This window comes from Serinus canaria, chromosome 7, assembly GCF_022539315.1.
Source record: "Serinus canaria isolate serCan28SL12 chromosome 7, serCan2020, whole genome shotgun sequence".
NCBI classification, from domain to species: Eukaryota; Metazoa; Chordata; class Aves; order Passeriformes; family Fringillidae; genus Serinus; species Serinus canaria.
The window spans coordinates 19,072,644-19,100,087 of record NC_066321.1 but is presented as its reverse complement, the minus strand read 5'-3'; the positions used below and the strand labels follow the sequence as shown (position 1 = coordinate 19,100,087).

Here is a 27,444-nt window from a genome sequence, read left to right as displayed (position 1 = left end):
CCCAAGATAGTAAAAAAGGCCATTCCTGATAAACGTGCACAGAATGCATCCAAACAAAACTAGTAATAATAGCTTTCCCAAGAGCAAGCTTCCTTTTTTATGGTCATTCTATCTGTTAAAACTTCCACTTTCTGAAATTTTCATTTTCTAAAAGTCTAGAATATGAAAAAGTTCCTTTACTCTTACTTAGCTACAGAATGTAAAAGAAATAGAATAAAATATTCCATAGCTCCCAATCTCTGAAAAGGAATAAAAGGAAGGATAGAATTTTATGGGGACAGAATAGCAAAGGTCATCAAAATTAGGTATCTGCCTATTAGGTATCCAAAATTAAACAAAAACATTCTATGATCCTTGCCGGGTGCAAACATTTTAAAACACTGAAAAAATCAGATCCTTTTCTAAACAAATTAAAGGAGGAAAAACCAAGCCATTTAGAAACAGAATATATTTCTCATACTTGCCAGCAAGAGAAGGCAAAGAGAATTGTCCAGCCTTTTCACAAGGGGATCACAGTAGAGCCAACAGATACATTTGTCTCCAAGAGAGACATAATAGCGAAAAAAAAGAAAACAGACAGAAGTCTGATCTACTGTGTAAAGATAAGCAGGGATCAGTAAAGACAGAACTGCAGGAAGTTTAGAGCCATGTACCTGAAGGTGATTTTGAACACACAGCATATACCACCAATCTGTGAGAGTTACCTTTCTTACAACTCTAGGATTTGTTACTCGATGAAAAAACAGCCCACTGTTGCAAGTGCAAATGGGCAACAACTTAATCCCTTTAATGTAAGATAAGAGAAGACAACACTATGTCAATGGAGCCATTGGCTGCCACAACTACCAAGAAATAAACAGCAAACATCACTGCAAAAGCCTAGTAACCAAAATTCTTAACCTGGCTTTTCATCTTTCAGGATATGCAACCCTTGATGGAGGTATTATTCGTGTTGTAAGGCAGTACTAAAACATCTACTTTCCACATGATTAATTTAAAATAAGTCAACAAACTGACAGACTCTGAAACAGGACACGGCAGCACACAATAGCCAAAGTGTTGAGGCTCCCTAGTATGTCAGGTTATTGTCTACAAACTTAGAGGGGAATCAGAACAAGACAGCCATAGAAACAAGATGGTACTCAGCAGTAACAGATTACTGACTAGTTACACTCTTATAATAACTACATGGCATACTGCTTTCTTCAAGTTTATTTCATAATTACCACTTTCATTATTAATTACCTCTGAAGGACTTGCTTGATTTCATTTGCAAATAGCTAGATACCATATGGGAGTAGACTACAAACTATTTCCGCCTCCTGACATATCAATGGATTTTTAAATCTATTCAACCTTGCCACAGGTAGAATTTTTAATGCTTTCACAAGCAGCTACCTTTAAAAACTTGAATATTTTCTAAAGTCTACATTACATTCTAGTAGATCAGACAAACTGCAATTAACTTAAACATCAAAAACACTGAAATCTGCATGGAAATCAAAAGGTTCAAAAATGTGACAATCTGATTTTTCTAAAACAAATGAGAACTACACAAGATACCTAAATCAAACCTAGGTACCTAAGGCAAATCAGTATCCACCTATTATGTTACATTCCAGTTTCTTTTTATAAAGGCACCAGAACTAAAAAACTAACACTCAGGTATCCCTATAAAGCAAATTATGTATTTTATTAGTACTACAAGATTAACACACACTCATACTCTAGGGTAAACCATTTCTAGATTTACATTAGCCATCCTAAAGGCAATGAAAAGATATTCCAGATTCTAAACTGGACAGATTTCCTTTATAGCAGATCACTTAACTAAGACTTCATGAACAGTATTTTTGAGCTGCATCAAATAAATAATGTGAATATGAAGACCAGATAACAAGATGGAAGATAACAAGATATGAAGAACAGAAACAAAAGAATGCTACTATAATATTCACATACAGCATCTACACAAAATTGTATCTGAGCAGACAGATGGTAGATAAAGTTTTTAAGTAGGCTCCACATTTGATTCCCTTGCTATTAATAGAAGCCTAGGCTGTAGTGGCCAAGGTTATATCAGGCTAGACAAACTCCAGTTTCCTAAGTCCACCGTGAAGGCCTCCTAATTTGACATGCAAAGCATTACCTTTGTAATTGTGCAGTTGATTTGTATACACAAAGTTAAAACACTATCTAAACATGCTGCATTGTAGCAATTCGAGTCAATAGGCAAAACTCTGTGTGTTTGCACACAATAATATTTTTTACATTGGTTAAAGTTTATTTTACTTTGTCTTGCACAGCAAACAAAATTTCTAGTTCACTTAATTGCGGGGCTTAACCTCAGTTCTTGTCTACATAAGTAGAAATTACCTTATGTTAAATGCAGACACCCCACATGCTGCCATGTATTGCCCTCCTTATGTGTCCAAGAGGACTGGAAAATCAACTGCACAATGCCAAGTGTTGTTTCTGAGCAAATATTATTCATTTGTTCAGCAATTCTTTAGCTTTAGTGACCAAAACTCCTGAAGGGACCTACCTCACAAACAAGAGATTTTACTCTCAAATTCTACCATTAAAAGTAATAAGTAGGGCACACAGAAATGAGATGGTTACTCCCTTGGGGTTTGCATCTGCTTACATTGCAAATTTAACAGCATTTTTTATTTCTTCTTTATTAAACCAGATTTCCTCAAGAAGAAAACCATTTAAAATAAGAGAAGACAGCTGTGAAAGCTATACAGTCTGGGATGAGCACAGCATCACAAGTCATTTTAATATTCACCCAAAAGTAGCTCAATTTGTGTGTGCTCTGTTAAAATCCTGCCACTAAGAGGAGCCCTAAGTCTATTCCACAATGAACAGTGGAAGAAGTATTGATTTTTTTCCTGTTTCTCAAGATCAATGGAAACTCTTACTTCAGTGATGCCGAGGAAAGCAGAATCACCACAAGTTGAAGAAGAACCAATAAAGAAAGAGTCACTTCAGCAGTAGCAACCTGAAACCACTGAAGATTACTGAGAACAAAATGAGGGAAAAAAATTCTGACATTGGAGTAAGTCTATCAAAAAGAAAAGAGTCCACCAAAAAAGAATGAATAAATGAAGGCAGATTGAAGAGAAAGAAAAGGTGAGAAAAGCATAAGAAACAAAAACTGAAGTCACCTCAAGGCCTGCAGCAGGAAAACAGTGATTACAGACACAAAGAACTGGAGTCAAGGCAACAACATTCAAGAAACAGAAAAAGCAGAATTAATAAAATCTCTAAGTAGGAATGCAAAAAGAGAAGGAATCTTCATATGCTGAGTGAGTGATACAAAGTTATAGCCTGTAAAGCTGCAAAACCAAATAAAATAAAAAAACCACAGAAAATGTTTTAAAACTTCTCTGTGTTCCTAATGTTTTCTGCTAGGTATGCCACAACTTAGAATTCAACAGCATACCATCTCATCCAGGCTAAGACAGTCAAGACAGACTATTCCAGAAGGTTTCTCAGAAGAGAATCCTCATTCAAGCACTCCAAACTGTCATCTAGTGAAGCCTTTAGCTAGCTGGTGAATCAACAGGAACACAAGGAGCTCCAGAAGACACTAAGTTGTAAAATGTGAAGTTTACTGGCTAGGTATCACCTTCATCCAGTAACTGCTTGACTGATCTTTCCTTTCACCATTGAGTACATAAGAGAACAAAGGAGGGTTTAATGAGGTACCTGATTCCACTTCTTCTGACCAGGCACTTCAGTCTTGCCTCCAGTGGGTCAGAATACAAAAGACCTTTGACTTCCACAAAAACCTGCCCCGTTATAGTCATCCAAGCGCTACCACATTCCTTGATTTAAAGCTAAGGTGGCAAAATGAATTGCAGACTGGGAAATCCCACAAAAATGCGTCCCTCTTACTCAATCTGTTCACTTCGGCTTATCTGCTCACATGCTGTCCCAAAGTATTTTGACTTCACGGCCAGCTGTGTTAGGTCAAGGCTGCTAGCTGGAAGCTGACAGGTACTGCCTCCCATGCCTTATCAACTTCCCTGAAGGCTGGCACCCGGTGCAAGGACAACAAGATTCGCATGAGCGTCCTAAAAACAAGGCACACCCACATCATCAAAGCCACCTTGCCGAACCCCGGCGGACTCCTCGCTCAGCCCGCGGTCCGAGCCCCAGCCAGGAATGGAGGCAGGCGGCCCAGGAGGCGGTAGGGGCCTCACCTACAGCCCTCCCTCAGAGCGGCTGCGGGCCGGGGCCGCGCTCCCGGCACGGCCCGGGCACAGCTCTGCCGCCCGCGGGGCCGCCCCCGCCGGCAGGTGCCCCCCGCCCCGCCGCGGCCGCCCCGCGCTCACCCGGCCTCCCGCATGACGTTGCTGTCGCCGCAGTCGCAGGCGCCCCCCGCCTGGCTCCGGAACATGTTGTAGTCGTGCCCGGCGTGCTCGCCCTGGTGGAAGCACTCGGCGCACAGGCTCATGCAAGGCGAGATCCCGCACGTCCGGCACCGGTAGGCCACGAAGTTGGCGGTCCAAACCAGGCCGCATAGCGTGGCGGGGTCGTAGGCCCGCACGGCTTGCACGAAGCTGTCCCAAGGCTCCCCGCCCGACAGCAGGCAGCGGCACCACTCCAGCGCCTCGCCCGCCGCCTCGCCACCGCCGGGGCCCGCCGCCGGGGCCAGCACCAGCTCCAGCAGCGTCCGCAGCTCCGCCGCCGCCGCCGCGCCGCTCTCGCCACCCAGCGCCGCCTTCAGCCGCGCCGCCGTCGCCCGCTTGTCCCTGCTGCTGGCGCCGGCCCCCGCCATGACGGGACACCGAGGGGCCGTTACGGCCGCGCCGGGCTCCGGATCCGCGATCCCTCCGCCGCCCTCGCTCCCCGCCCCGCGGCGCCGCCCTCTCGCGATAGCCGCGGCACCGGCGCCCTGCCCGCCGCCCGCGCCCCCCTCCCGACACCGCCTCTCCCCTCCCCTGACACCACCCTCCTCTTCCTCCGCCCCTGCCCTCCCGCCGCCCTCCCAGCGCGCAGGTGCGCGCCCCGCGCCGCCGCCGCACGAAATGTCGCCGCCCGCCGGCCCGAAACTTCACGTTCCCGGGGTCCCGGCAGCCGCGGGGAGTGTGGAGGGTACACCTGGGCCGGCCGGCGGCTCCGACGGCAGCGGAGCTCGTTTGTTACCGAGCCGTGCCTGCAGCGAAGCGGCTGCCGTGAGACGCCCTGCGGCCGCCTGTGTATCCTGGCCACAAGGGTCCCGCCGGCCTTAGGTGGTGGCGGCTTTGAGGGCAGGAGCAACTGCGGGAATGTGGGAGGCACCTCTGAGGCTTCGGGCCGGCGGTTCTGCGCTCGCTGTCATCAGGCGGCCCCGCCGGTGGTGCAGAGCAGCGCCGGGCTCCGGCGGCAGCACCGCACCCCAGGGTGACCGCAGAGCTGTACCCCGAGGTAGCAGCGTACGGCTGCCTGCGCCCTACCACCAGGAGAGAACGCATGTGGATGAGAGCTATCGTGTTTCGCACACCGATCGGCAGTTTTAAACCTCGATAGGCAGATTTTCAACTGTGCAATGGAAAGCCTTATACGTAAAAATCTATCCCTAAATGACAGTAACCTTCTACCCGACAGCTACGGGCCTCAAGGCAGCTGCCGCACTTCTGGCTTTGCCTGCGTTTCCTATGGCTGCCCGTCTGCTGGCGGCTTGTGTCGCGTTGCGGTTCCAGGTGAATGTCACTCTTCTCTCCGCGACCGCTTTTCCCAGCGCACCGGCAAAATTCCAGTTCCTTGTTCTGTCCCTAAGGGCACTCAGGAGCGGGACCACCGAGAAAGCCCGGTCTGCCAGGTGTGTCCCTGGTTCTTTCTCAGGCACCGCTCAGCGGTGACACGTAAGGCTGCAATAAAATGTCTCGTGTTTATAATAAACGAGACCAAAGCTCGCACTTGTTAACGACACACGGGGAAGCTCCCTGGCGTGTCATTCCCGCAGGTGCCCGTCAGCCCGGGAAGGGGCGGGGCGGCGCGTCGGAAGTGCGCGGTGGCGCTCGGAGCGCCCGGCCCGGCCCAGCCCGGCCGAGGTGCGGTGAGTGGGCGCGGTATCGAGCGAGGGCCGGCGCAACGGGGACGGCGCTGTGGGGCGAGCGGGCGATGCAGGTGGGGCGGTCGCTGGGGTTCAGCTCTTGCCTCGCTTAGGGCTGGGCGGCGAGCGGGCCCGGGCGGTAGATGCGGAGCCCAGGGCCTGAACTCCGGGAGGCCGTGAGGAGTGGGGCTGCCGCCGCCCGGGTCCGCGCTCGCTCCCCATCATCGGTGCTCCACCAGGTGCGTCCCGGGAAACGGGAGTGTGAAAGCACCCGGGAGATGCTGAAGAGTACCAGGGGATTTTAAGTATGAAATAATTTTAGATCATACGTAGTTTATTTATATTGTTGTAACTGATTACACATTATTTTCTTCAGTAAAACCATAAACATGAAGAAATTAAAGCTTAAAGAACTGGAAAGCTGTCTTCAACAAGTTGATACTTTTGAAAGTCCAAAACTACTCCTTGAACAGTATCCAACAAGACCTCATATTGCAGGTAGAGATGACCCACACCACTGTTTTCTTTTTTCCTATTTCATCAACACTTTTAATTCATAAAGTTTTTTCTACTGCACTGTCTGTAGGCTTTACACTGAAAGTAGTCAAGAAAGTATATCCAGCAGGAATGTGTATAGTAGTATTCTGGTAATGTCAGTCTTCGTTTGAAAAATGTAACCTAAGACAATGTCCAATCCGAAAATCAAATTAATTAATCTAATAGATAATGTTGTAGAAGCAATCTTAATCTGTAACTGTAGAAGCTGAGATGGAGCTATGTCATGACCCACAAAACCAGTAAAAGTATATATACAGACACTCATCTATACTCTTAATTATTCTCTTTTCTGTATTTTAAATCCTTCTATTGTTTTTCCCCCAAAAAGTTTAGAGGCATACTTTTTCCACAAGCAATACTCAGAGCTCTATCTCTCCACCAAAGATCCACAGTTTGTAATTTGTTAAAATGTTTGTGACTCCTCACATATAAATGAAAAAAAGAATTACAGGCAGTGAGAACATCAGTTTAACTAAAGGGGTTTTCTAATGCAAAATTAAGAGTTTTCTAAAGGCAGACGCAGCTTTTCTTGATTAATCACGTTCATATTTGGTATTATTGACCTGTTTTGTTTGGGCTTTTTTCCCCCAGCATGTATGCTTTATACAATTCACAATACTTTTGATGATATTGAAAACAAAACAATTGCAGATTTAGGATGTGGTTGTGGCATGCTCAGCATTGGAAGTGCAATGTTAGGAGCAGGGTAAGTGTTTAATATTAAGTTCTGGTTATAGTTCTTTCTGGCATAGAAGAGTAGAAAGTAAGATTAAAACATAGCAATGCTGAACTAAAACAATTCAGGTTTATAATCAGGTTAATATTTACCAAGTTTTGACTATCAATAGCCATTCATACTGTGAAAGTGATGGACAGCTGTCATTAATTTGGAAGTCATTTGCGCTCCCCCTAAGCATTAAATGAACACATGAAACTTCCTTAACAAAATTTAGATTTATACTTGAGAAAGGACAATAGAAGTACTTGAATTTTTATCAACACTGAATGTATTATGTATGCTTGTTGCATTTCCTAGATAAAATAAGTTGTGTACACAGACCCCTTACTGTAGAATTTAAACACCATTTTAGTTTGTAGTAAACTAATATGTGCCACTTTTCTTAATAGATTCTGTGTGGGGCTTGACATAGATGCAGATGCACTGGAAATATTTAATACCAATATTGAAGACTTTGAGCTCATGAATGTCAACATGGTTCAGTGTGACGTCTGTTCTTTATCTGACAGCATGTCAGATACTTTTGACACAGTTATTATGAACCCTCCTTTTGGTACCAAGCATAACAAAGGTTGGTAATTGTGAAGCTCAGTTAGAAATTATTACAAACCAAGCAGCAAGGGAAATGCTTTCAGTGAAACATCTCCCTTGTTTATTAGTTACATATTCTAATTTCCTAATGTTTTGTTTATCTGGAATCAACTTCCTAAGATTAGCAACTTCAGCATTGTAACTAACAGTCACTGGAGTTTGAAATAAACAATACTAGATATTTCATATCCCTATCATTTTTATTTTATTAAAAGCAATTGAGTATGTTTTAGAAATACTTTCTGTACCTTAATATATTCAGTGCTTTTTCTCAAGTAGCTATTATTCCAGAAAAAATTAAGCAGATCTTTGCCCTTCCATTTAACAATTCTAATAATTTGATTATTCTTTTAGGAATTGATATGATTTTTCTGAAAACAGCTCTACAAATGGCAAAAACAGCTGTATATTCCCTTCACAAAACTTCAACACGACAGGTAAGTTCTTCAGTTCAGTAGGGCAAGAACTAACCAGACAACAAAGTATTTGTCTATACAGATGTCTATAGCTTCGCTGATTTGTCAACTACTTTGTGGGGTATGTTTGGGATAAAAACTAATTACCTCAAATATCTGCAATCTCACATACATCGAGATAATGATGTAATCTAATGCTTGGGTTTGAAAATCCAAAAGCACAGGAGACTTATTAAGTACATAGGTTTATAAAACAGATAATTTTAAAAGCTCATTTTTAAACTATCTGCTATTGTAGCACATTCAAAAGAAAGCAGCAGAATGGGACGTGAAGATGGAAGTTTTAGCAGGTAATATTTATTTATTTTTAACAGAATAAAAACCCCAAAACATTTTGGTTTTGTACATTATCTCTAACACTACCAGCCAGTCATAACAGCCCAAGATAAATTTAAATTTGATTTAACACAAAAATGACACAGGTCTTCCTCTTTTTAGCAGACTTTTTAAAATTATTTTTTTTAAATTTTTTGCTTCCTGGCTAGAATATAAGCAGGCACCTAATAAAGCTCTGAGAAATACGTATTCTGTGCAGAATTAGGTTTGTTTCTACACTAGATTTTGTTTTCAAGCAGTAGTTACCTCTCTTCCTGCTTCAAAGGGCATGTTGCTGAAAAAGAAAAGTGAAGCACAGGTCAGTTCTCACATACAAAAAAAGCATCCTATCCTTAGCCATCTAAATATTTTTGCCAGTTGAGTATCTTCCCAGTTCTTCTGCTAACCAAATGCTTTTTACAGTCATAGAACTTGAGATGTGAAGTTGCACAAGTGCTTGAAACACAACTGCCATCCACTTAATTGTCTGATGTGGACAGCTTAAATGTTTAGTCGTGATGTAGTGCAGAGATAAAACAGATATGACATGCCACAACAGATGCAGACATTAGAAACAGAAGTACATGGCTGTAGGGCTTAAGTGACTGATCATCATCCTAGTCTAACATGTATTCTTTATACTGTTCACAGAACTTAGGTTTGACTTACCAGCATCATACAAGTTCCATAAGAAGAAATCAGTAAGTATAAAACCTGACATAACTGAGAAAATGCTGAGGTAAATAAATTTTCTGTGATGAAATTTAAGTTTTAGGGCTGTATGTACTGGATGAAGAATGGTCACAGCATTCAGTCACATCACTGCTGTTACTCCATTTTGTAGCTGACCAGGGAAAAGCATCATGATAATGCCACTCAAAGCTATATACAAAACTTAAGAGCCAGCACTGCAGTTAGATGTGATATAGCTAAGGGTAGCCTCGACTCAACTCCTAATAGCTCTTTGCTCAAATCCTAGCTGCAGCTCAGACTTGAGTGAATGCAGTGCTGAGAGCCACAGGAACAAGGATGTTACAGCAGTAGCATTATTTCAGAGCCAGCCTGGGGGCAGCAGGAGGGATTCCTGTGCTCACTGTTAAAAGATACAGTCAAGACACTACAGTATCGAAGCCTAAGCCCACAGTAAGTTCCTTGCTACTAAATGCTGGCCTGGAAGCCATGTGTTCCCATCCCTTACTGTAAGGAAAGTAGAGAGGAGAGTGAGCAATAGTTGAACACTTTAAAGTATGTATGTTGAGCAGCAAAGAACAGAAGCTTTAATCAGCTGCTGTCTATGCTCTTGGTGACTTGAACTTAAAATTATTTAAGTCTGTCCTTATCTTCGCTACTTCACAGTTGAAACATTATACTGTATTAACCAGGCTTCAGTAGAAAGCAGTTTTAAGGTGTCAATTTATTGCCAGCTGCTATTAAACATAACCACAAGTTTACAAAGTCCAAAACCTTTTACATTTAAATGAGATGCCAGAAAAATTGAGAAGATCTGACAGTATAAACAAAACTATAAATAGAAAAGTTTGGTGGTTTGATGTTAGCAGTATGCATGCTTCTTAAACAAAAAAAAAAAGCTGTAACCCAATAAAATGAAACTTTTCTCCAATTGTAGGTTGACATTGAAGTGGATTTCATTAGATTTTCTGCCAAAAAATCCTGAACTGAGGCATGTATTTAAAACCTATTGAAAATGGAACAATAAAACCACTAATTTTTTAAAAATTCTTTTATTTGACTACTACTGATTTCCATCTCCATTTTCTGTTTTCAGTTGTTTTGGTGCAGGTTCTTCCTTTTCTGTTTCCTCTAGTGGTCTCTTCTTGGGACTTGCTGGTTCTGCAAGATTGAATATGTAGTCATTTAGAGTAAAGGAAAGCTTTGCCTGAAATCTGAAAAAAACCCAGACTCTTCCTACCACGTAAGTTTGAGTCCCAGTTATCTACAGCCACAGCTACACTAGAGGGTTTGCTTATTACTGTGACTAAAGCTTTTAGATGTTCTAAAATGCCCCATTTGAAGAGCTTCACCCCATCTAACTCCACAGCAGGAGGGCAGGTAAGAAAATGAAGGAATAGAATCTACCAGGAGTAGGGTTCACTAAGTTTTAGTTAAGCAGGTGATGTATGTAATGAACAGGAGCTTAGCTCTTCCTCTGCTCCAAGCTAAATACTGGTGGGCCGAACTATTAAATCTTCTCATATCTTTAAAGGGAAAAAAAGCACCACTCAAGAGACTGAGTCTGTACAGTTGTGCAATACTGCTGAAAATCACCAAGTTTCAATGCATAACATTTTACACAAACATGCAGTATAGCCTTATCTATATACTACTATATAGATAATTAATATCGATATAGTAATTATCTTAATATGCTTTTTGGGCAGCTGTGGAGGGAATCGAGCACAAGACTCTTAAGGCAAATACTGTAAGGAAGGCAGAAATGCTACAGAGCCAAATCTGAAACACAAGTACATGGAGCTACTTTCTGTAAAAGTATTGAATAAGCTGCATCAAGTGCACAGAATGACATACCTGTTTTAGTATCATTTTCACCATCTTCTTCATCATTCTCAAACTTTATTTTCTTGCCCTGAAACTGTATTTTTCCTTTTTGTGCACCCTGAGGTATCTTTCCCCCTCTTCCTTTTCCTTTAAGTTTGCGCCCTGTGAAGATAGAAGATCAGGAACTTTGTATCATTTGTCTTTTAATTGGACAGCTGCAGAGACTGCTTTACAGTATGTAGTATATATTGACTACTTAAGAGTGAATTTCACCACCAATTCCAAGACATTAAAAAGGCTTAAATTATTAAGAGGAGGGAGAACCTTTTGATTTCTGTTTCAGCAATTCCTGCTGATCTTCCAGGATTTTTTTCAGAGCGTCTTTCTCTGCATCTCCTTCTAGCACTTCCCATGAAACATCCTTGTTCCGGAGCTGCAAGTTTTCATTATGTGCTGCTCTGGCTTTTTCCAGAGCTTCTTTGGCAATATCCTTAAATAGGATAATTCCCTTTAAAAGAAGAGAGGCATTTGCATTTTAATCTTACTGAAAAAACATCAAGCTAGAATGATGAACAATATATCCTGTTGAGTGCCTCAGCAAATCCATTATTCTTGTATGATTGTAAAACATGACTAGACTGAAGCAAAGCCCTCAGACTGTGCTAATGATCATTCTTAGTTTAGACCTTATCAACTAAGAAGGCTGGAACCTTTATCTGTTCTTTTGAAAGAAGTTAAGGGAAAAATTTAATTCTCTAAATATTCTGCAATTTCACAAGACAATAACTTATCTGATAACATAAAAGAACAAACATTTAATCATTCATTTTCAAACTTCAATACCAAGACCTTAAGTCCTTGTCTAAGATTACTGACCTCCTTTGCACCTCTAACAAAGTGTATCCACTTGATTTCTCCGTGACCGGAAATACTTCATGGAGGTCTTCTCTGCATGTTTGGTCATCTAGATCACCAGAAAACTTCAAAAGACATCCTGTCTTTTCTTCCAGAGACTTCTAAATTCAATTAAAAACCCCACATTTATCACTGAAGAGTCAAGTTTGAATATTGATATTCCCCCCCCTCATCCTATTAAACATGATAGCGACAAACAAGCAGCTAAAGTTACAGTAATTCAAGCATTTTTCCTACATAACCTAGTTCTGCTGATGTCCAAGTCTTGTACAGTGTGTGTCCCCTCCTTTGAGTTTTCTTTGCTTTCTGTGATACACTTACATGGAACTTAGGACTCCTTTCCATATTAATTACACTCTTTAAATTTTACAAAACAGCTTTATGAAGGCTGATAGGTTGAAAATGTATATAATACTGATGAAATCCTTAATGGATCCTTTAAATACCATAGAAGAACCATCATCTCAATGGTGCTTTCAGGAACACTGAACAGGCAAACATGCCTAATAATGTAAATTCAGGACCTGAGCCTTTAAACAAAATTAGTCTATTGAAAATAATATTAAAACACCATGACAAAACACTCTTACTCTAAGTTAGTTGGAAAAACTGAAGTGACTTTCTAGACAGTGCTCTATATTAGAACATTTCAAACAGAATATTCCATGTTAGCTTTGTAAAATGTAGGTGATTTAAGAAACCCATACCATTTCAGCATCTGCTGCTTGTTTCTGCTTTTCTTCTTTTTCCCTGCAAAAAAGTTAAATTAGTTATAAGTCAGTTCAAGCATGGTCAGGCAAGCAAGATACACACTTTGATTGTCAATGACTCACTGTTTAGCTCTTGCTTTCGCTTCTACTTTATTTTGTTTCCTTTCTTCATTCTTCTTTGTACAATACTCTTCCCTTCAACAGAATATAGGTTAATTTAAAATATGCTGTTAAAATAGATGTGAAACAGTTGAAATTATTTTTCCAAGCTGAGATGCTAAGTCTCAGTCCCCAAAAGGTACATCTATTGATGCCATCAAAAACTCACTTCTCAGGCCAAGCCTAGTTCTTGTGTAAATCCACCCCTGGCCACTGTTAGTTCATGTATCAGTTAAGTGGACTTACTTGAAAAGTACTATCAGCTCTGTGTCTTTGTACTTTTGATTTGGTATCTCTGTGAACTTCTTAGCAGATTCAACACTATCAAAAACTGCAAATATTGAGCCCTGTTAAATGAGAAGAGATGTTGTTAGAGTAACTGAACAGAATGTTGTCCAGGAGGGATCCCTGCCCCAGGGCTAAATGCTCATCATTACCTTAAACGTTCTCTGCAATGTTCTCCTCATTTGAATATTTTCAACTGGACCTTTATCCTCAAGCCATTCTTTGATATCATCAAGAGTAGCATCTAGTGGAAAGCCTTTCTGCAAGACAGCAATGAGCTTCAATTATACGCCACAAAGTGACTCTTAAAAATTATAACCTCTATAGAATGAGTTAACTCAAGCTTTACTCTCAGATGGTTATCAGTTAAAGTCATGCAGGACAGCACAAAGTAAAGAAAAATTTACTTACAACGTATACAGATCTGTTTTTAATTGCAGCCTTATACTGGTCATTTAATTCAGGAAGGGGTTTATTTGGAGATCTTCTGATTTTAGTTTTGTCTTCATTTATTTCCATTAAACCAGTCTTGGATTTTCTCAGTGCTTCTACAATAACACCAAAATCTTTTGAAAGGCGACTTAACCTATTGAGTAAGCAGACAGGTTATTACAAATACACAGGCAAAATTGAAGCCAGATGTTAAAAAAGAGATGGAAAAATAAATGCATATCAGGAACACTTGGCCCCAAATAGAGATAGGTAGCTGAAAGTTACTCTTATCCACATTAGTTGTACTTTGCTTTACCTGTTGAATTTGATCATTACTTCTAAAGGCACCCAGCCATCATCTAGTTTGATCTGTTCCTTTAGAAACTTGTCTCTTGGGAGATTGTGATTGCCAAAATAGTACTGCAGAAAGGAAGGGGGAAGGGGAGGAAAGAGAGATGTGTCTTTAAATTTTCAGTCTTAAAATCTCGTTTTCATCTAACAGCTTACTGCAGTAGATGGAGATATACCAAAATTAATTAATCAATCTGAACAATTGGGAATTCTGAAATTATTACTTCCTGCTCTAATGTGATACTTTGTTAAAAGATAATTGCAATGTGTAAGCTGTAAAAACATAATCACCAGAAACCAAGCCCACAAAAACCCAAACAAACCAGCCCCACACCAAACAGTGCTTCATCCAATGGAATTAATGAGGCAAATATAGAATGCAGTTTTGTTTAGGAAAGGAGCAAAGCTTATTCTGTTAATATGAGAAGCATTTATCACTCTGATCAAGCTGTGCAGAGTCAAAAGTCAAATTTGTCACCAGCAGATCCACGTTGTACTCCTTAAATAAGGAGCATATATGCAAGAATATTGTATTGGCATACTGAAAAACTGTACACACAGACTGGAATTTCTAGGTTTCATTCAAGAAAACACTGTAAGATAAAGGAATCATTCTTTCATTTTTAATTATTATGTTCTTATTTATATCTTGTCTGGCATGGCAAGACAATTCACTTCAAGACAGACAAGTTAATCAAATTCTTTCCCTGCAGTCATCCAGCAAAGGTCAAATACTTGAAACCATAAGGTGAGCCGGAATATTTTCACCAATACCGTGGTGCTAAGAAAAGTCAGTGCAGGTTTTACAACACTGCCTCGTCCTCTAGTACATCTCAAACTCATATTACCAAAAGTCTGGTTTTGTCAACTTCTGTCAGCTGTTTTTTTTATATTTATATATAACAAACCAACAAAATTCAGAGGTTGAGGAATCTCCACATTTTGTTTGTTAATGGACATTCACGTGCAGCTACATGTTTGTCCTTCAGGAAAGTGGCTTTGTTCTACAGGCCATTTAAAGCAATGGGCTCAGGTTTTTTGTTGTAGGGTAACGTTGCAAGCCTCTAGAGACAGAGTTAATCCAAAGTAGGTATATAAGTTTAGTTGTAATTTGTAGCAATAAATAACAAAGCAGTAAATCATAATAGCAAGTTATGCAGTGTGCTACTATTTTGACCAGCAGATATTGCAGAGGAGGAGGGTTTTTTCCCCACAAAAATGAAGGCACCTAGAATTAAAGTGCACTCTCCTATTTGCACATGTAGAATAACCCCAGCAAACATGGTAGTAAATTGTTTAATGATTCACTTGCTATAACACCTAAATCCTAGCAAATTAAACCTTTTCTGTTTTGAAATGATGTTCATACAAGCAACTCTAGACAAGTATAGCTTCCAACTTAAACTACAATTATGACTCTCCTAATGTGTTAAATACCTGTTACAGACTTCTGACATTTTTTAAAAAGCTGAAGATTCGAGTCTAACTCCCAATAAAGGCAGCTTCCAGTTAGCCAAGCCCCTGCCAATGAATGTCCCCAAAACACCTCAGTCCAGATCCCAAACTATAAACTGAACTCACCTCAATTTGCTGACAGATTTTGCTTTCCAAGATAGACATGTTTTCACCATTTCCATTTTCAGCCATTTTCACCAACTGTTTTGAAGAGAATACAGAGCAAAACCACAAAGTTTTGAATACTATTTTCTACAGACTTACATTCATGTAGCACTGCATTTCACTGCAGCCTCATCTAAATAAGGTAACAGTCAAGTTCATTATCCATACATTTATGTCTGTGAAGCAACTATTAACATGACTTTAGAACTCCAAGGGGAAACTATGAAACAACTGGGGAAAAAAAATCCCCTCACTTTGGTTGTTAGGGCAGCATTTGGCATTCAGCAGTCAAGATAAAATTTAGGAAATGCTAAATTCCTACATAAGTATAATGAGAAAGTGTTTCTGAAGTTTCTGTCTCCTGTTTAATCTTTGGAAAGTTCCGAGAACTTACTGGAGGATGGAATGAAAATATCTGCATTTACTGACACATCCTAAAGATGTCTCGTTCTCTCCTTTACAAATGTGTCTTCACTGCAGTTCTGCTTGAATAGTGAATCAAGTATCTTTATAACATATGACATTTAACTTGGAAGTAACTTTACTCAACTGTCAGCAAGTGTATAATCCCAGTACCTCAGATGCAGTCACTACGAAAGCAGCTAGTGGCCAGAAAATGAACTGGGATCAAATATTTTCTATCTAGTTGCTTTTAAGATAAGGATAGAGTGTGAAGATTAATCCTTGAGAAAAAAATGTATCTTTATGAAGCAGTCAGAAATTAGTTTGAATTCAGTTTTGAACTATGAAGCAGAGATTTCTTCTTTCTTTCTTTGAGCACTAACACACTTTTTAAATCCAGCTGCAGAAGATAAAGAGGTTTCTTGGTTGTATTACTCCAGTTCATAGATCTGCGATCACAAAGGCTGCCGGCAAAGATGGTTTTGCACTCATGTCTTGACTGGTTTATTGGGAGATTTGACCATACACCTTCTGCTACTTGCAGGGCAGTAACATCTTCCAGAGCATCTAGATGACCGGCAACACAGAAGCAGGGAAAACTCCCCCGAGGTGCCCTTGTTACAGGAAATTATGTTCTTCATCACAGTGCCCCGTAGGCAGTCTCATCTTCTTATTTTAATAGTTTAATTCCTCAGTAACTGTTCAGCTTACTGCAGTCTGCAGTACTGCCATTTCCTCCTCTTCCTGATCTCAAAGCCACATTCAGTCCTTGGAACTTACCTGCAATTCTTCAGCACTTACAGCCTTGAAAGGTGCTGTACTTGCACCTGTCCCTAACACTGTAACACTCTTTAAAGCATTATTTCAGCAAGTGTTAGTTGCCAGCTATGCTGAGTGTGATCCATTTTCCTATAAAGCACTTTACAAATCCAGGCTGGAGCACCCACATGAGCCACCCTGACTACAGGAGACTATTGCTTCACCACCATTCAGGTGCTGGTACTGTCTTAGCACCCTGCTTGTGAGAGAAATCTGTGTTCTATTTTACATTATACCCAATCTGATCTAATTTAATGGCAACCTACAAGAGCAGTCTCTGACTACTGTCCTAGTCTGCCTCAGCCCAGGTATCAAAATACTCAAAACTAAAAACTCAATTTCCACATAAGGCTCAGCTTCACTGTTAAGAAGAGAAAAAAAAAAGTCTACTTCCTTAGCAGTGTTTTCAAGGTCAATACCAAAAAGCATGATCCAACACAATACTTAGGACAAGTCCTTTAGAATAAGTCTTACATATGGAAAAGTTTTTCTAAAAAACATCCCTTCAGCTGCAAGTAACAAACTTAGTCGTCTTAGTAGGGAAGACTAAGAAAGAATCAAACTTGCCATGCATGGAATTCAGTTCAGTGATTGAGCTCTAACCTATTTAGAACAAAAGCAGAAGCAGCCTTCTAATTTAAGAGAAATTCTAGCATTTGCATATGCACATGCTCACTTCAGACTCTTTAGCTCAGTCATTTGGCACAAGACAGCTTCCAGATCAATAGTTTTCAGTTGCTGTGCAGCAGTGAAGACTGATAAAAAGCTCCTATGAACAGCAATCACAGTCTGAACTGAATGCAAAATTCTACAGAAGACTTTAAGGGCTTTCTTAATAAACTATACTGACTTGTTCCTTCCAGATGCCAAAAATCTGTATCAGTACCACATTAAACATAAAAAAGCAGGTTAAAATAAAGCAAGTAGCCATTAGGTTTAAATTATAAACAATTACAGTCAACCCTCATAACTAGAACAATTAGATCCCACACTGTATTAGCTAAGTCATCCCACAAGAACACAAGTAGATTTTCCTCTTACCAGACATTTAGTTTCAAGCTCAAGACAAAGTTTAGTTGCAGGGCTGATTAATCTACCATTACTGTAATAGAGTGACAAGTTTTTTTTTTAATAAGAAAGGTATTCCCGATAAGGTAACATGATCTGTTACTCATATTATGCCTCCTTCAGGAACGCCTGCATAAGAGGTCTGAGCGCGGTTTTTATTCAAGGGTAGGATTAATTACGGCCACACCTTTTCACAGATGTTAACTTAAACAGATTTTTTTGAGTAGAATCAGTGCAATGTAGGAAAAAAATCCTTAGAATTAAGTAATTGAAATGTCGGTCTCTGAACTGTGCCAGGAGACCATCAGTTTCCTGTTGACACTTTTACATGTCTGCAGTGGCAACATAGCCCTGTTCGACAGCCTCAGGCTCCGTGGCCCAGCCTCCCGCCCAGCGGACACCTCAACCCGGCGGGAGCGGGAGCGCTGCCCTCGGGCCGGGCCCGGTTCCCCGCGGCGGGAGCGGTGCCGCCGGCTCCGCTTCCCCGGCAGAGCCCGAGCCCCGCAGCGCGCACCGAGCGCCGCGGGAAGCGCTGCAGGCGGGAAGTGACCGCGGCGGCAGCGGCACGGCCGGGCCCGCTCCACGCCTCCGCCGGGCACAGACGGCACGTGCTCCCCTGCTTCGGGAACCCTCCCTGCCTCCCTCCCGGCCCGGCCGCCGCGCCCCGCCGCCAGCCCTGCCCCGGCGCGGCCCGGCGCTCCTCGGCAGGACCGAGCCCGGCGGGGCACGCCCAAGGAGCGGCGCCGCCCGGGAGCCGCCGGGAGCGGCCCCACACGAACCTGCGCGCGCGGGCCCCGCTCCGCCGCTCCAGAGACCGCGAGTCGGCGCCGCGCAGCCCAGCAGCCCCCGCGGCCCGCCCGCCCCTCACGCTCGCGCCACTACCGGGGCGGGGAGGAGGAGGGGCCACAGCGAGGCCCCGCCCCGCGCCGGGAGCGCGCGTTCGCGGGGGCCGTGCGAGCGGGGACTGTGCTCAGCCTTTCTGTTCGCCGCTTTTGCGCCCTGGGAGCAAAAAGTAACAACTTGAATTTGTACAGTAGTGGTATATTCACATTTATTAAGTGTTGCAAACATTCACTTAAACACTACATATATACTGTGGCTATCTGTAGAGCTACAAACATGGGAATCAGAAGTGAAAATTTTAAGCAATAGTATTGACTTTACAATTGATTTGACTTCCACATTACTTAATTTTCTAGTTTATAGGTGAAACAGTAAAACAGTGTCTACCATAGCACAGGTCCAATAGCACAATAATTCAGTGTTTACATTCAACAGTTTTTAAAAACATATTACAGAAATGGCTGAGAGATTCCTTGTAGGCTTCTGACCAGGGGTCAGAATCCTATTTTCCTCCTGCTGAGTTCATTTTAATGCCTCTGCCCAAGACGTGGTTGCAGCACATCTTGGGATGTGCTACATAAGTTAATTTAAAAGGGCCTTGTAGGTTATTGTGAAAAATAGCACCAGTTGAAATTTAACCATTAGTCTGAACTTATCCTTCTCTCCATTTATTCTAATGCATTGAAAATCTCTCAGAAATTAGGATTCAACTCAAGTACTAAGCAGTAATTTCTTGAACTTTTATTTATGCCAGACCAACAAACTCTTTCCTGATAGGGGAGAACTAAAGGCTTTTTTTCCACTTTGCACTAAACACTGAAGCCAAAAAGCAGCATTTGCTTGCCTGCAGCTTGCCCAGGGGCACAAAGCAGAGTCCAGCTTCCTGTGCCTGTGCCCCAGCCCTGGAACAGCACTGTCTTTCACCAACAACAAGCACCTAGTTTGCTAGCAGTTGGCAAGTGGATGCTTAGGGGTTTGGTTTTGTTAGTCCTCACCTTGTTCTTAGATCCTTTCACTGACTCAGGACTGTTGGATTCAGACCAGAATGAATCTCAAGGCCAGCCACAAGCAGCTGTTCTATGCTTGTGTTTTTCAACAAACATGAAGCTTCATGGGTACATAATTTGCACTGAAAAATTACACAAACACATTGGGTTCAGTGTGGTTTCATTCAATACAAAGATCACCTTCATTTTCTTGTGATGTTGTCCTTTCAATCTCCACCTGCCCTTGAGCAATTGTCAGCTGTGGAGATTTCCAGGAGAAACAAATTCATTTTATGTCTTGCTCACCTGCCTGGCCCACACATTTCAAACAGCCTCAGAGTTCAATTCACCACTCTTTAGAGTCTCTAAACAAGTTACATGGGATCCCTAAATAGATCTCAGTGAGATGGGAATAAAGCAAAACACTGAACACACACACAAGCTTCTGACATAGTGAGGCAGCATACGAAAATATCAAAAAAAGAACTGTACGTATACACCACAGAACTTCACATCAAAGCCAGAGCTGAGTGCCACCTGCTACCAGCAGTCAAATGCAAGTCAGAAATAGCATAAAAATGTGAAAGAATTTTTAAAAAGCTGAACATGCTTATGATCAAGCAAAAGAAATATTATAAACTCAGAGCTTACTGCTTGGAAAAGTCCTTTATTTGTATGTGAGAAATCCAGTAAAACATAAAATTCTTTTTAGATAGCAGTGCTGGTGTAGGAAGTTCCCACCACACCCTACGGCAGCCCTGTCTTGTCCCTGCCTCTCACACCAATGCCTAACAGCTCTCTGTGCAGTCATTTTATAAACTGGATTGGGAGATCAGTGCTAAAAGAGCCTTCTCTGTTCCCCAAAGCATTTCTTCATTTGAATCACCACTCTCAGGCCACAGAGTGTGATCTGTTTGTCTGTAAATCACATTACAAAAATCCACTTTCTACACAGAATTTGAAGATCTCATATTAAATTTTGAGAGAAATAATAAATAAATCAATCCTATAGATCATGGTTTTTCTTCATGCATAACATACTTTGACAAGTTTCTTTAGTTGTTACCTTTGCTCAAGTCACAGTTTAGAAAAGATCAAATGGCATTAAACAAAGTAGAGAAGTTTGAGTCTCAGGCAGATGTTAATTTTCCAGTCTCTCTCATTTTCTCCTTCCATTCCACACAGGCACACATCTCAAATTGATATTAAAAAAGAGTTAACACATTAAGGGTTTTCTCTGAACAGCCCTCCCCTCACAAAAACACCCAAACTACAAATACCTGTGCATCAGCCAAAGATCCCATTGCAAAGCCTTGCAGAGTCTTTTTTCATTTCTCACTGGCAATGTCAAAGAGAATGTGAGAAAGGGAAAGAGAAATGCTCTTTTACTTCTCCTTCAGGAAAACTAGTGCATGCTTTTGGCCTGTGCTCTGGGGCTATTACCAACATTTCTTCCCTCATTCCTAGCCTAAGCTCTTCTTTGCTTTGGCACTTGAAGGTAGAGTTAATAGGCATGCTGTAAATGCTCATTTCTGAATCTGATAACCTAGTTATCCCAGTGATATTGCCCTGCATATGCCATACACTTAGCTTGTGTCAACGGTCCATTTCTACAGCTACCTTCAGAATACAAAGATTTCATCTTAAGGCCAGTAGTCCTTAGAACTGTATTTGTTTGGCTTTACTCAGCACCAAGTCATAGTTTCATTCAGTGATTAACAAAAACAAATCCATTTTTCACAGTAGTTCCTATGTTGCTGTACAAAGTATTATAAGAGAGCAGTTTGAGAACTTCCATGACAAAGAATAATTGGACTGAAAAATAGATGGAAATCTTGTTACCACATTTTTGTTTCTGAGTTGTTTAAAATGAGAACAAATTACACTTAGTTATTAATAATGTGTACTAAGTGATTGTATTAGACAACTCCTCATGAGGTAATCAGTGCTGTTATGAATACTGCATCTGCTGTTTTCTGTAACAGCAAGATGAAAATTAAATGCTTACACATTATACACACAGACACAGCCATGTGACCGCATAGCACTGGGAAGATTACCTACTGCTTCCCATTTGTTCAGTTCAGGGTCGTATTTCTCAATGCTCTGCAGGTATGTTCCTTTTGAATAGGAATATCCTCCTGTTACATAGATGCATCCGTTCATAACCACCGTGCCACACTCCATCCTTCTCTCCATCATGTGAGCCATCTGCTTCCACTCATTTTGCTCTGGGTCATAGCAGTCAGTGATCGTGGTCTGTCCACCCACAAAATAGATCTTGTTTTGTAACGTAATTGAACACAATCCATATTCTTCAGAAAGAAAGGAATATAGCACAACTCAGCACGATAACATTAACTTAAACTGCAAGTACATGACAAACATTGGGCACCACTAAGGCAGCTGAATGTCCTCATTGAGCTTAGGAGGCACCTCAGGATTTTCTACTACACTACAGCGCTAGTACTCAGTAAAAAATTGCTTTCAAATCTAACTGTTACTAGATGTAGAACATAGAGAAAACCCTTTTAAAATGAACATAAATAGTTTTTGCCAAATGTCAATGAATAGCTAGGTTTTACAGAAGGTTATATTGTTTAATAGAATGTGGACATTTCTTAATTCAGTATTTATATAGTGATTTCTATAGAACAGATACTTGAAGAGGGTCCTCCTTTCCACTTTCAGAGTTTGGAAACAGCCCTTGTTATCCGACAGGCATTTCTTTTTTTAATTAGGAATATGTCAAAAACCCCTAACTGGTCTTATGGACTCCCAGGTACAAGTAATCGAATCAAGCTCTATGTTTGTTAGAGAAATTATTTACCTGGATGTGGACTTGTGGTGACTATACTCCACTCATTGCTACCTGAATGGTATCTCTGGATTTTATCGTAGGTGCAGCTTCCCCTGTAACCATAGTGACCTCCAGCGACATAGATGACTTCATGCAGGACACAGGCAGTGGCATTTCCAACTCCTGTTCACAGTATGGAAGTCAAACATGCATTCAGACTGCTCGCAATAACCATGGTTTCTTCCATCCATAACTCCATTTCAAATTATTTGTTAATAGTTATTAACATTATATGCTTGCAAGTATTTAACTGAATGTGAATAAAACAGATTTATGAAGATATCAGAAAAAGTCAAGAATTACTGAATAAAACTGCAGTAACCAATATATATTGCACATGATACAGCCACCCAATAGTTCACAGGATTTTTAGAGAGTAAGTAAAATCAGATTGTCTCACTGATTTTGGAATAGGCAATTAGTTTCACTGTTTCACTAAGTTAGAATCATTTAGATGGCAAGAGCAAAGACAATGAGAGTTGAGATTGTTCAGTGTCTCAGAGTATCTTTTCTGATACTTTTGGTCACTCTCATGGTATTACTAATTAAGCTATTGTTTATACAAGGACACAAACCGAATGGAGCCATTCTAACTCCATCTCTAGGACAACAAAAGGAAATAAAGGAAAGGGGGGGTCTGAGCATCTTAGTTTCACACTTATAAAAACTGGACAAAACAACTGCGTAGAATATGTAACTCATAGGATTAGCAAAACATTTCTACTTTTGAGGGAAATAAAAATAAAATAGTAGCAATGTCTGAGGAAAACAAACAATGGAGAAAGTTGTAAAAGCCTGCCTTTTTTTCATTTACATATACATCCAAAAATTCTCCTGTACATAGAAAAATATTATGTCGCATTAACATACAATAAATTTTTATAACTAATTATAAATATTTGCATTCATTTATAAAAATGTATGATAAAATGTATAACTGTAGTATTGTTGTTACTGTTACAAATTATCACAGAATAGTCTGAGTTGGAAGGGACCCAGAAAGATAATCAACTCCAACTCTTAAGTGAATGGCACATACAGGGATCAAACCGGTGACCTTGGCATTATTTAGCACCGGACTCTGACCAACTGAGCTCATGTCAGAGTCAGTACCCTTTGGTTAGGCTGTGATTTATACATTTTTAGTAGATCACTACTTTGGCTGCTAGAAAGAGGTATTAGTGCTTTTCATTATCCTCACACTAAAGATTAAACAAAGGATCCTGAACAGATGATACACAAAAATAGGAGTGAACTCCATGCAAGAAGTTGTAAATTATGACACCTTTATAAATGACTGCATGGAAAATTGCATAGGAAAATAATACAATCCCTTTGTTGGAGCTTGCTCTTTGATTGCGTACTGAATGGACTCTTATCCTGGGTAGTTTTCTGATTTCTTTTTAATTTGAACAGAAATGTTACTCATGAAAGAAGGCAAAATTAAACTGAGACTACCACTTAGTTTTCTATGCGCTGTTCTATGGCACAGCCCAGCATAGCATTTGGATGGTTGTGGTTATTTGGGTAGTGAAGACCTGAACCAAAGCCCATCAACATTAACAGAAAATTCCCATGGACTTCTCTAAAATTTGGATCAAATCCTAAATGTTTCCATGGCACTTAAATATGGCAAATACAAAAGAATTTACATTGGAGGCAGACACCATACAAAAGTTTACCTACCTTTGATCATGTTTGCAATGGGAAGCCATTTCTGTATTAAAGGATCATAAAACTCAGCTTCTTGGACTGGAGCTCCCTTTCGGTACCCTCCCAATGCATAAATGCAGCCACTCAAGGAAACGGCGCAGTGGTAATACCTTGCATCGAGCATGGGGCAGCCTTCTGTCCACTCATCTCTCTCACTGTTATATATCCACACGGAGTCAAGAGCTTCAATGCTCTCTGTTCTGTAACCTCCTGTCACATATATGTCTGGTCCCAAACTAGTGACCCCATAGCTCTCTCTGGTGTAATCTGGCATCTCTGTTCCCTGGACCCATGTATTGGTTAAAGGATCCCAAACATGCACTTCTGATAAGGGATGCCAATAATATCCTCCAATTACGTACATGGCTGCTGTGGATCTTCTGGAAAGACCTTTGGGATTGAGGTTCAGGGCATTATATATGAGTGACCTTATCTTACTGTCATTGAGTCGGCATTTGTTTTGCAGGCTTAAAGCTGACCTCAAATACACGTTATCTAAGTCTAATTTGATGCAGCTCAGCACTTCACAGATGTCTTCAATTCTTCCTTCCACGTTGTGTGCCACCCACTTAATGACAGCTTCAATGGCTGCCTCTTCTTTCTGAACATTGAGATTCTCCCTGGAGAGAATATAAGAGAGCTTCTCCTTGCCAATGTCCAGAAACTCTTCCTGCTTCCACACTTCTTCAAACTGCCATAACAAAATCCTTCTGGACTCTTTCTCCAGCTCCGAGCAATCATGATATTCAGCAAAGGAGTGCATCCCAATGCAGTTGTCAGTATCTAAGTGCCTTACCAGAAACTGCTCACAGGCTTTCTTTACTGACACGAACTGGAGCAGATCTGCAGCCTGGAGTAGGCTTTGGACATTTCTCTTTGTTATCTGGATCTGTGATGTGTATGCATAATTCACGAGAGCTTCCAGTACTGCGTGGCTGAGCCCAGGAAGGTTGATCTGGTTTTTGGATTTTTCTTTCATATCGGCTGTGAACATGGCTTTAAAGTAACTGCTGCAGGCTGCCAGGGCAGCTCTGTGGCAGTGGAAGATGACCCCCGAAGCGCACTGCAGGGTGATGTCGGTGAACAGCCCGTCCAGGTAAAACGCCCGGAACGCCTCCAAGAAGCCGGCGGGGTGCGCGGAGTCCTTGTAGAGGTACGAGTACTCCTCCTGCCCGGTCGCGGCCATCGCCGCGCCCCGCAGCTCCCGCCGCTTTGTCCGCGCAGCGCCGCTCAGCCCGGCCGCCCTTGGCTGCGGACCCGCCCGGCGCGGCGCTTAGGGGGCTCCCAGCCCGCGGCGGCCCCTGACCGTCTTTGGAAGAGCCGGAGGGAGGGAGCAGCGGGGCCGCAGCGAGAGATCCTATTTTGGTGCCCTGCCGGCCCCCCCCCCGCGCACCCCTCAGCCCGGCCCCCGCGCGCCCGCTCGCCTCGCAAAGGTCCGGCCCGAGCCGCTGCCGTCGCCATCCGGGCGCTCCCCACCCCGGGGCAGGGGTTAAAGGCTGTCTGCCGTGGTGACAGAAGGCCCGGCGGTGTTAGGGACAGGAGCAGATGCCTGGGGAGCGTCACCAGCTCGGTGTCACTCAGCCACACAACAAAGCGAGGGGCCTCGGCCACCGCTGTCAGCGACCTAAAGCCGCCTCTCGCAGGGGCGCCCCGCGCTCCCAGGGCGCTTGGAGGAGCCATACTGGGAAGAGCAGCAAGCTCCTTGGGCTCCCCCATTACCGGAGAGCAGGAGTCTAAGGGAGCAGCCGCAGTTCTCTCCAAACTCCTGAATCTGGCAGGGTGCAAAAACAGCAACAAATTATGCCCACAAACAGATTCCAACTACAAGTAAATTTTTCAGGAAGAAGGCTATATTGGCTTTTAAAACTCCTGAAAATGTGATTCACAATTTAGTTTTTTTTTTTTTTCCTGCTAGCTACACATGTTCTTTATTTGAAACACAGCATCCTCCGGGTTCAAGCAGCTGTGGGCTCTCCATCTGCAGCAGGGTTCAGATTCTTTGCATCCAGCAGCCAGGCTCTCCCTGCTCTACCAGAGCAGGGAGATTGAAAGAACTGCCAGTAATTTCTTCAACCAAAAGGAGGTGAATATTACTATTAGCTAAGTGCCAGCAATACCCAAAAGGAGAAATTTTGATAGTTCCCACTCAACACAGATGAAAAAGCATCATATTTTTCTTTTAATTACTGGTGGTATTTCTGCCACAATGCTCAGCAGAAGTATGAACTAAGGCAATCCAAACAGGAAAGTGTATATGGTCATACCCTTCTGCCATCCTTCCTTCCATGCTAACTCTGCACCACGATCCAAAGGGTCCCTTGGCCTTTACACAGTAACATGAGACAAAATGATCAAAACTATTAAAAAAACCCACAAAACCATAATTTCCCCACACCTACACACATCTATGCCTTCCTTTTTTTCAACCCCTCTGGATGCATTGTTAGCCCAGAGAATTGGAGTGTTGTAGTGTAACACAGTAATTACAACAGCCCTGCTGTCTGGGCCTCTCCCTCAGCTACATTACTCCATTTCCTTATCCAGAAAATTCTCTTGAGCAGCCCTAAGTCTTTTTACATCCCCATGCCAACAGCTTTGTTTTGGTTGCATTTTAATTTAATCAGTTTCCTATGGACAAGCAGGAACTTTGAAGTCTTGGCTATTGCACTAGCACACAGTACTAAGGCTAAGTACTCACACAGTCGTGATGTATGACAGCACACCTGCTACCATACAGAACATTTCCCATACAGATATGACTTTTGTTATGCATTTTTTCCCCTTATTTCCTTATCTTATTTCCCTAAGTCATCTCCCTCACAGAGAGCAAGGCAGGAGGTCAACACCACTTACTACTGAATTCCCTTGAAGGAGCTTTTCCCTTTCTTTTGGCTGGGCTACCAGCTTCAACCAGCTCCACTCTTTGGAGATACTCATCTCCCCTCCATTGTAACCAAACGTGGAAAATTTTGGTAATTGAGGTGCTTCAGAAAAGTCCACACTTTTATTGAATGGGGTAAAAAAACCCAAACAAGACCT

The 27,444-nt window shown here is 41.9% G+C and overlaps 4 protein-coding genes across 11 annotated transcripts in view; 1 reads left to right on the top strand and 3 right to left on the bottom strand.

Annotated features, from left to right (window-relative positions):
- Positions 1–4,874, bottom strand: part of UBR3 (ubiquitin protein ligase E3 component n-recognin 3) — a 95,815-nt gene extending 90,941 nt beyond the window's left edge. For 4 of the 5 annotated variants that reach the window (XM_050976874.1, XM_050976875.1, XM_050976876.1 and 1 more), the window contains exon 1: positions 4,344–4,872. In XM_050976874.1, the coding sequence (XP_050832831.1) occupies positions 4,344–4,789 (446 nt within the window). In that variant the 5' untranslated portion in view covers positions 4,790–4,872. Of the gene's footprint in view, positions 1–4,343 lie in introns of all 5 variants that reach the window. The other variant, XR_007777971.1, reaches the window with a different exon arrangement.
- Positions 4,875–5,718: 844 nt separating this feature from the next.
- On the top strand, positions 5,719–10,465 carry METTL5 (methyltransferase 5, N6-adenosine). Of its 4 annotated transcripts, none has more exons than XM_018911519.3 (8): positions 5,719–6,044; positions 6,423–6,544; positions 7,196–7,310; positions 7,733–7,914; positions 8,289–8,371; positions 8,649–8,700; positions 9,377–9,426; positions 10,353–10,465. In XM_018911519.3, the coding sequence occupies exons 1-8, from the start codon at positions 5,872–5,874 to the stop codon at positions 10,398–10,400; spliced, it is 825 nt and encodes a 274-aa protein (XP_018767064.1). In that variant the 5' UTR covers positions 5,719–5,871; the 3' UTR covers positions 10,401–10,465. The 4 variants fall into 4 exon arrangements, with proteins under 4 accessions (XP_018767064.1, XP_009086224.1, XP_018767065.1 ...); XM_009087976.4 differs by having other exon boundaries at positions 5,990–6,049; XM_018911520.3 differs by having other exon boundaries at positions 6,003–6,120.
- Positions 10,122–18,871, bottom strand: SSB (small RNA binding exonuclease protection factor La). Its single transcript, XM_030241647.2, is given in 13 exon segments — positions 10,122–10,576; positions 11,273–11,404; positions 11,567–11,750; positions 12,119–12,168; positions 12,171–12,258; positions 12,865–12,907; positions 12,991–13,062; positions 13,273–13,373; positions 13,464–13,571; positions 13,723–13,897; positions 14,060–14,163; positions 15,676–15,750; positions 18,783–18,871. Coding segments are annotated over 12 exon segments (1,221 nt in total). The 5' UTR covers positions 15,742–15,750; positions 18,783–18,871; the 3' UTR covers positions 10,122–10,478.
- Positions 18,872–19,067: 196 nt separating this feature from the next.
- On the bottom strand, positions 19,068–25,690 carry KLHL23 (kelch like family member 23). Its single transcript, XM_009087975.4, has 3 exons — positions 24,379–25,690; positions 22,663–22,815; positions 19,068–22,147 (listed from the first exon to the last, which is right to left on the bottom strand). The coding sequence occupies exons 1-3, from the start codon at positions 25,589–25,591 to the stop codon at positions 21,837–21,839; spliced, it is 1,677 nt and encodes a 558-aa protein (XP_009086223.1). The 5' UTR covers positions 25,592–25,690; the 3' UTR covers positions 19,068–21,836.
- Between the last annotated feature and the right edge of the window lie 1,754 nt (positions 25,691–27,444).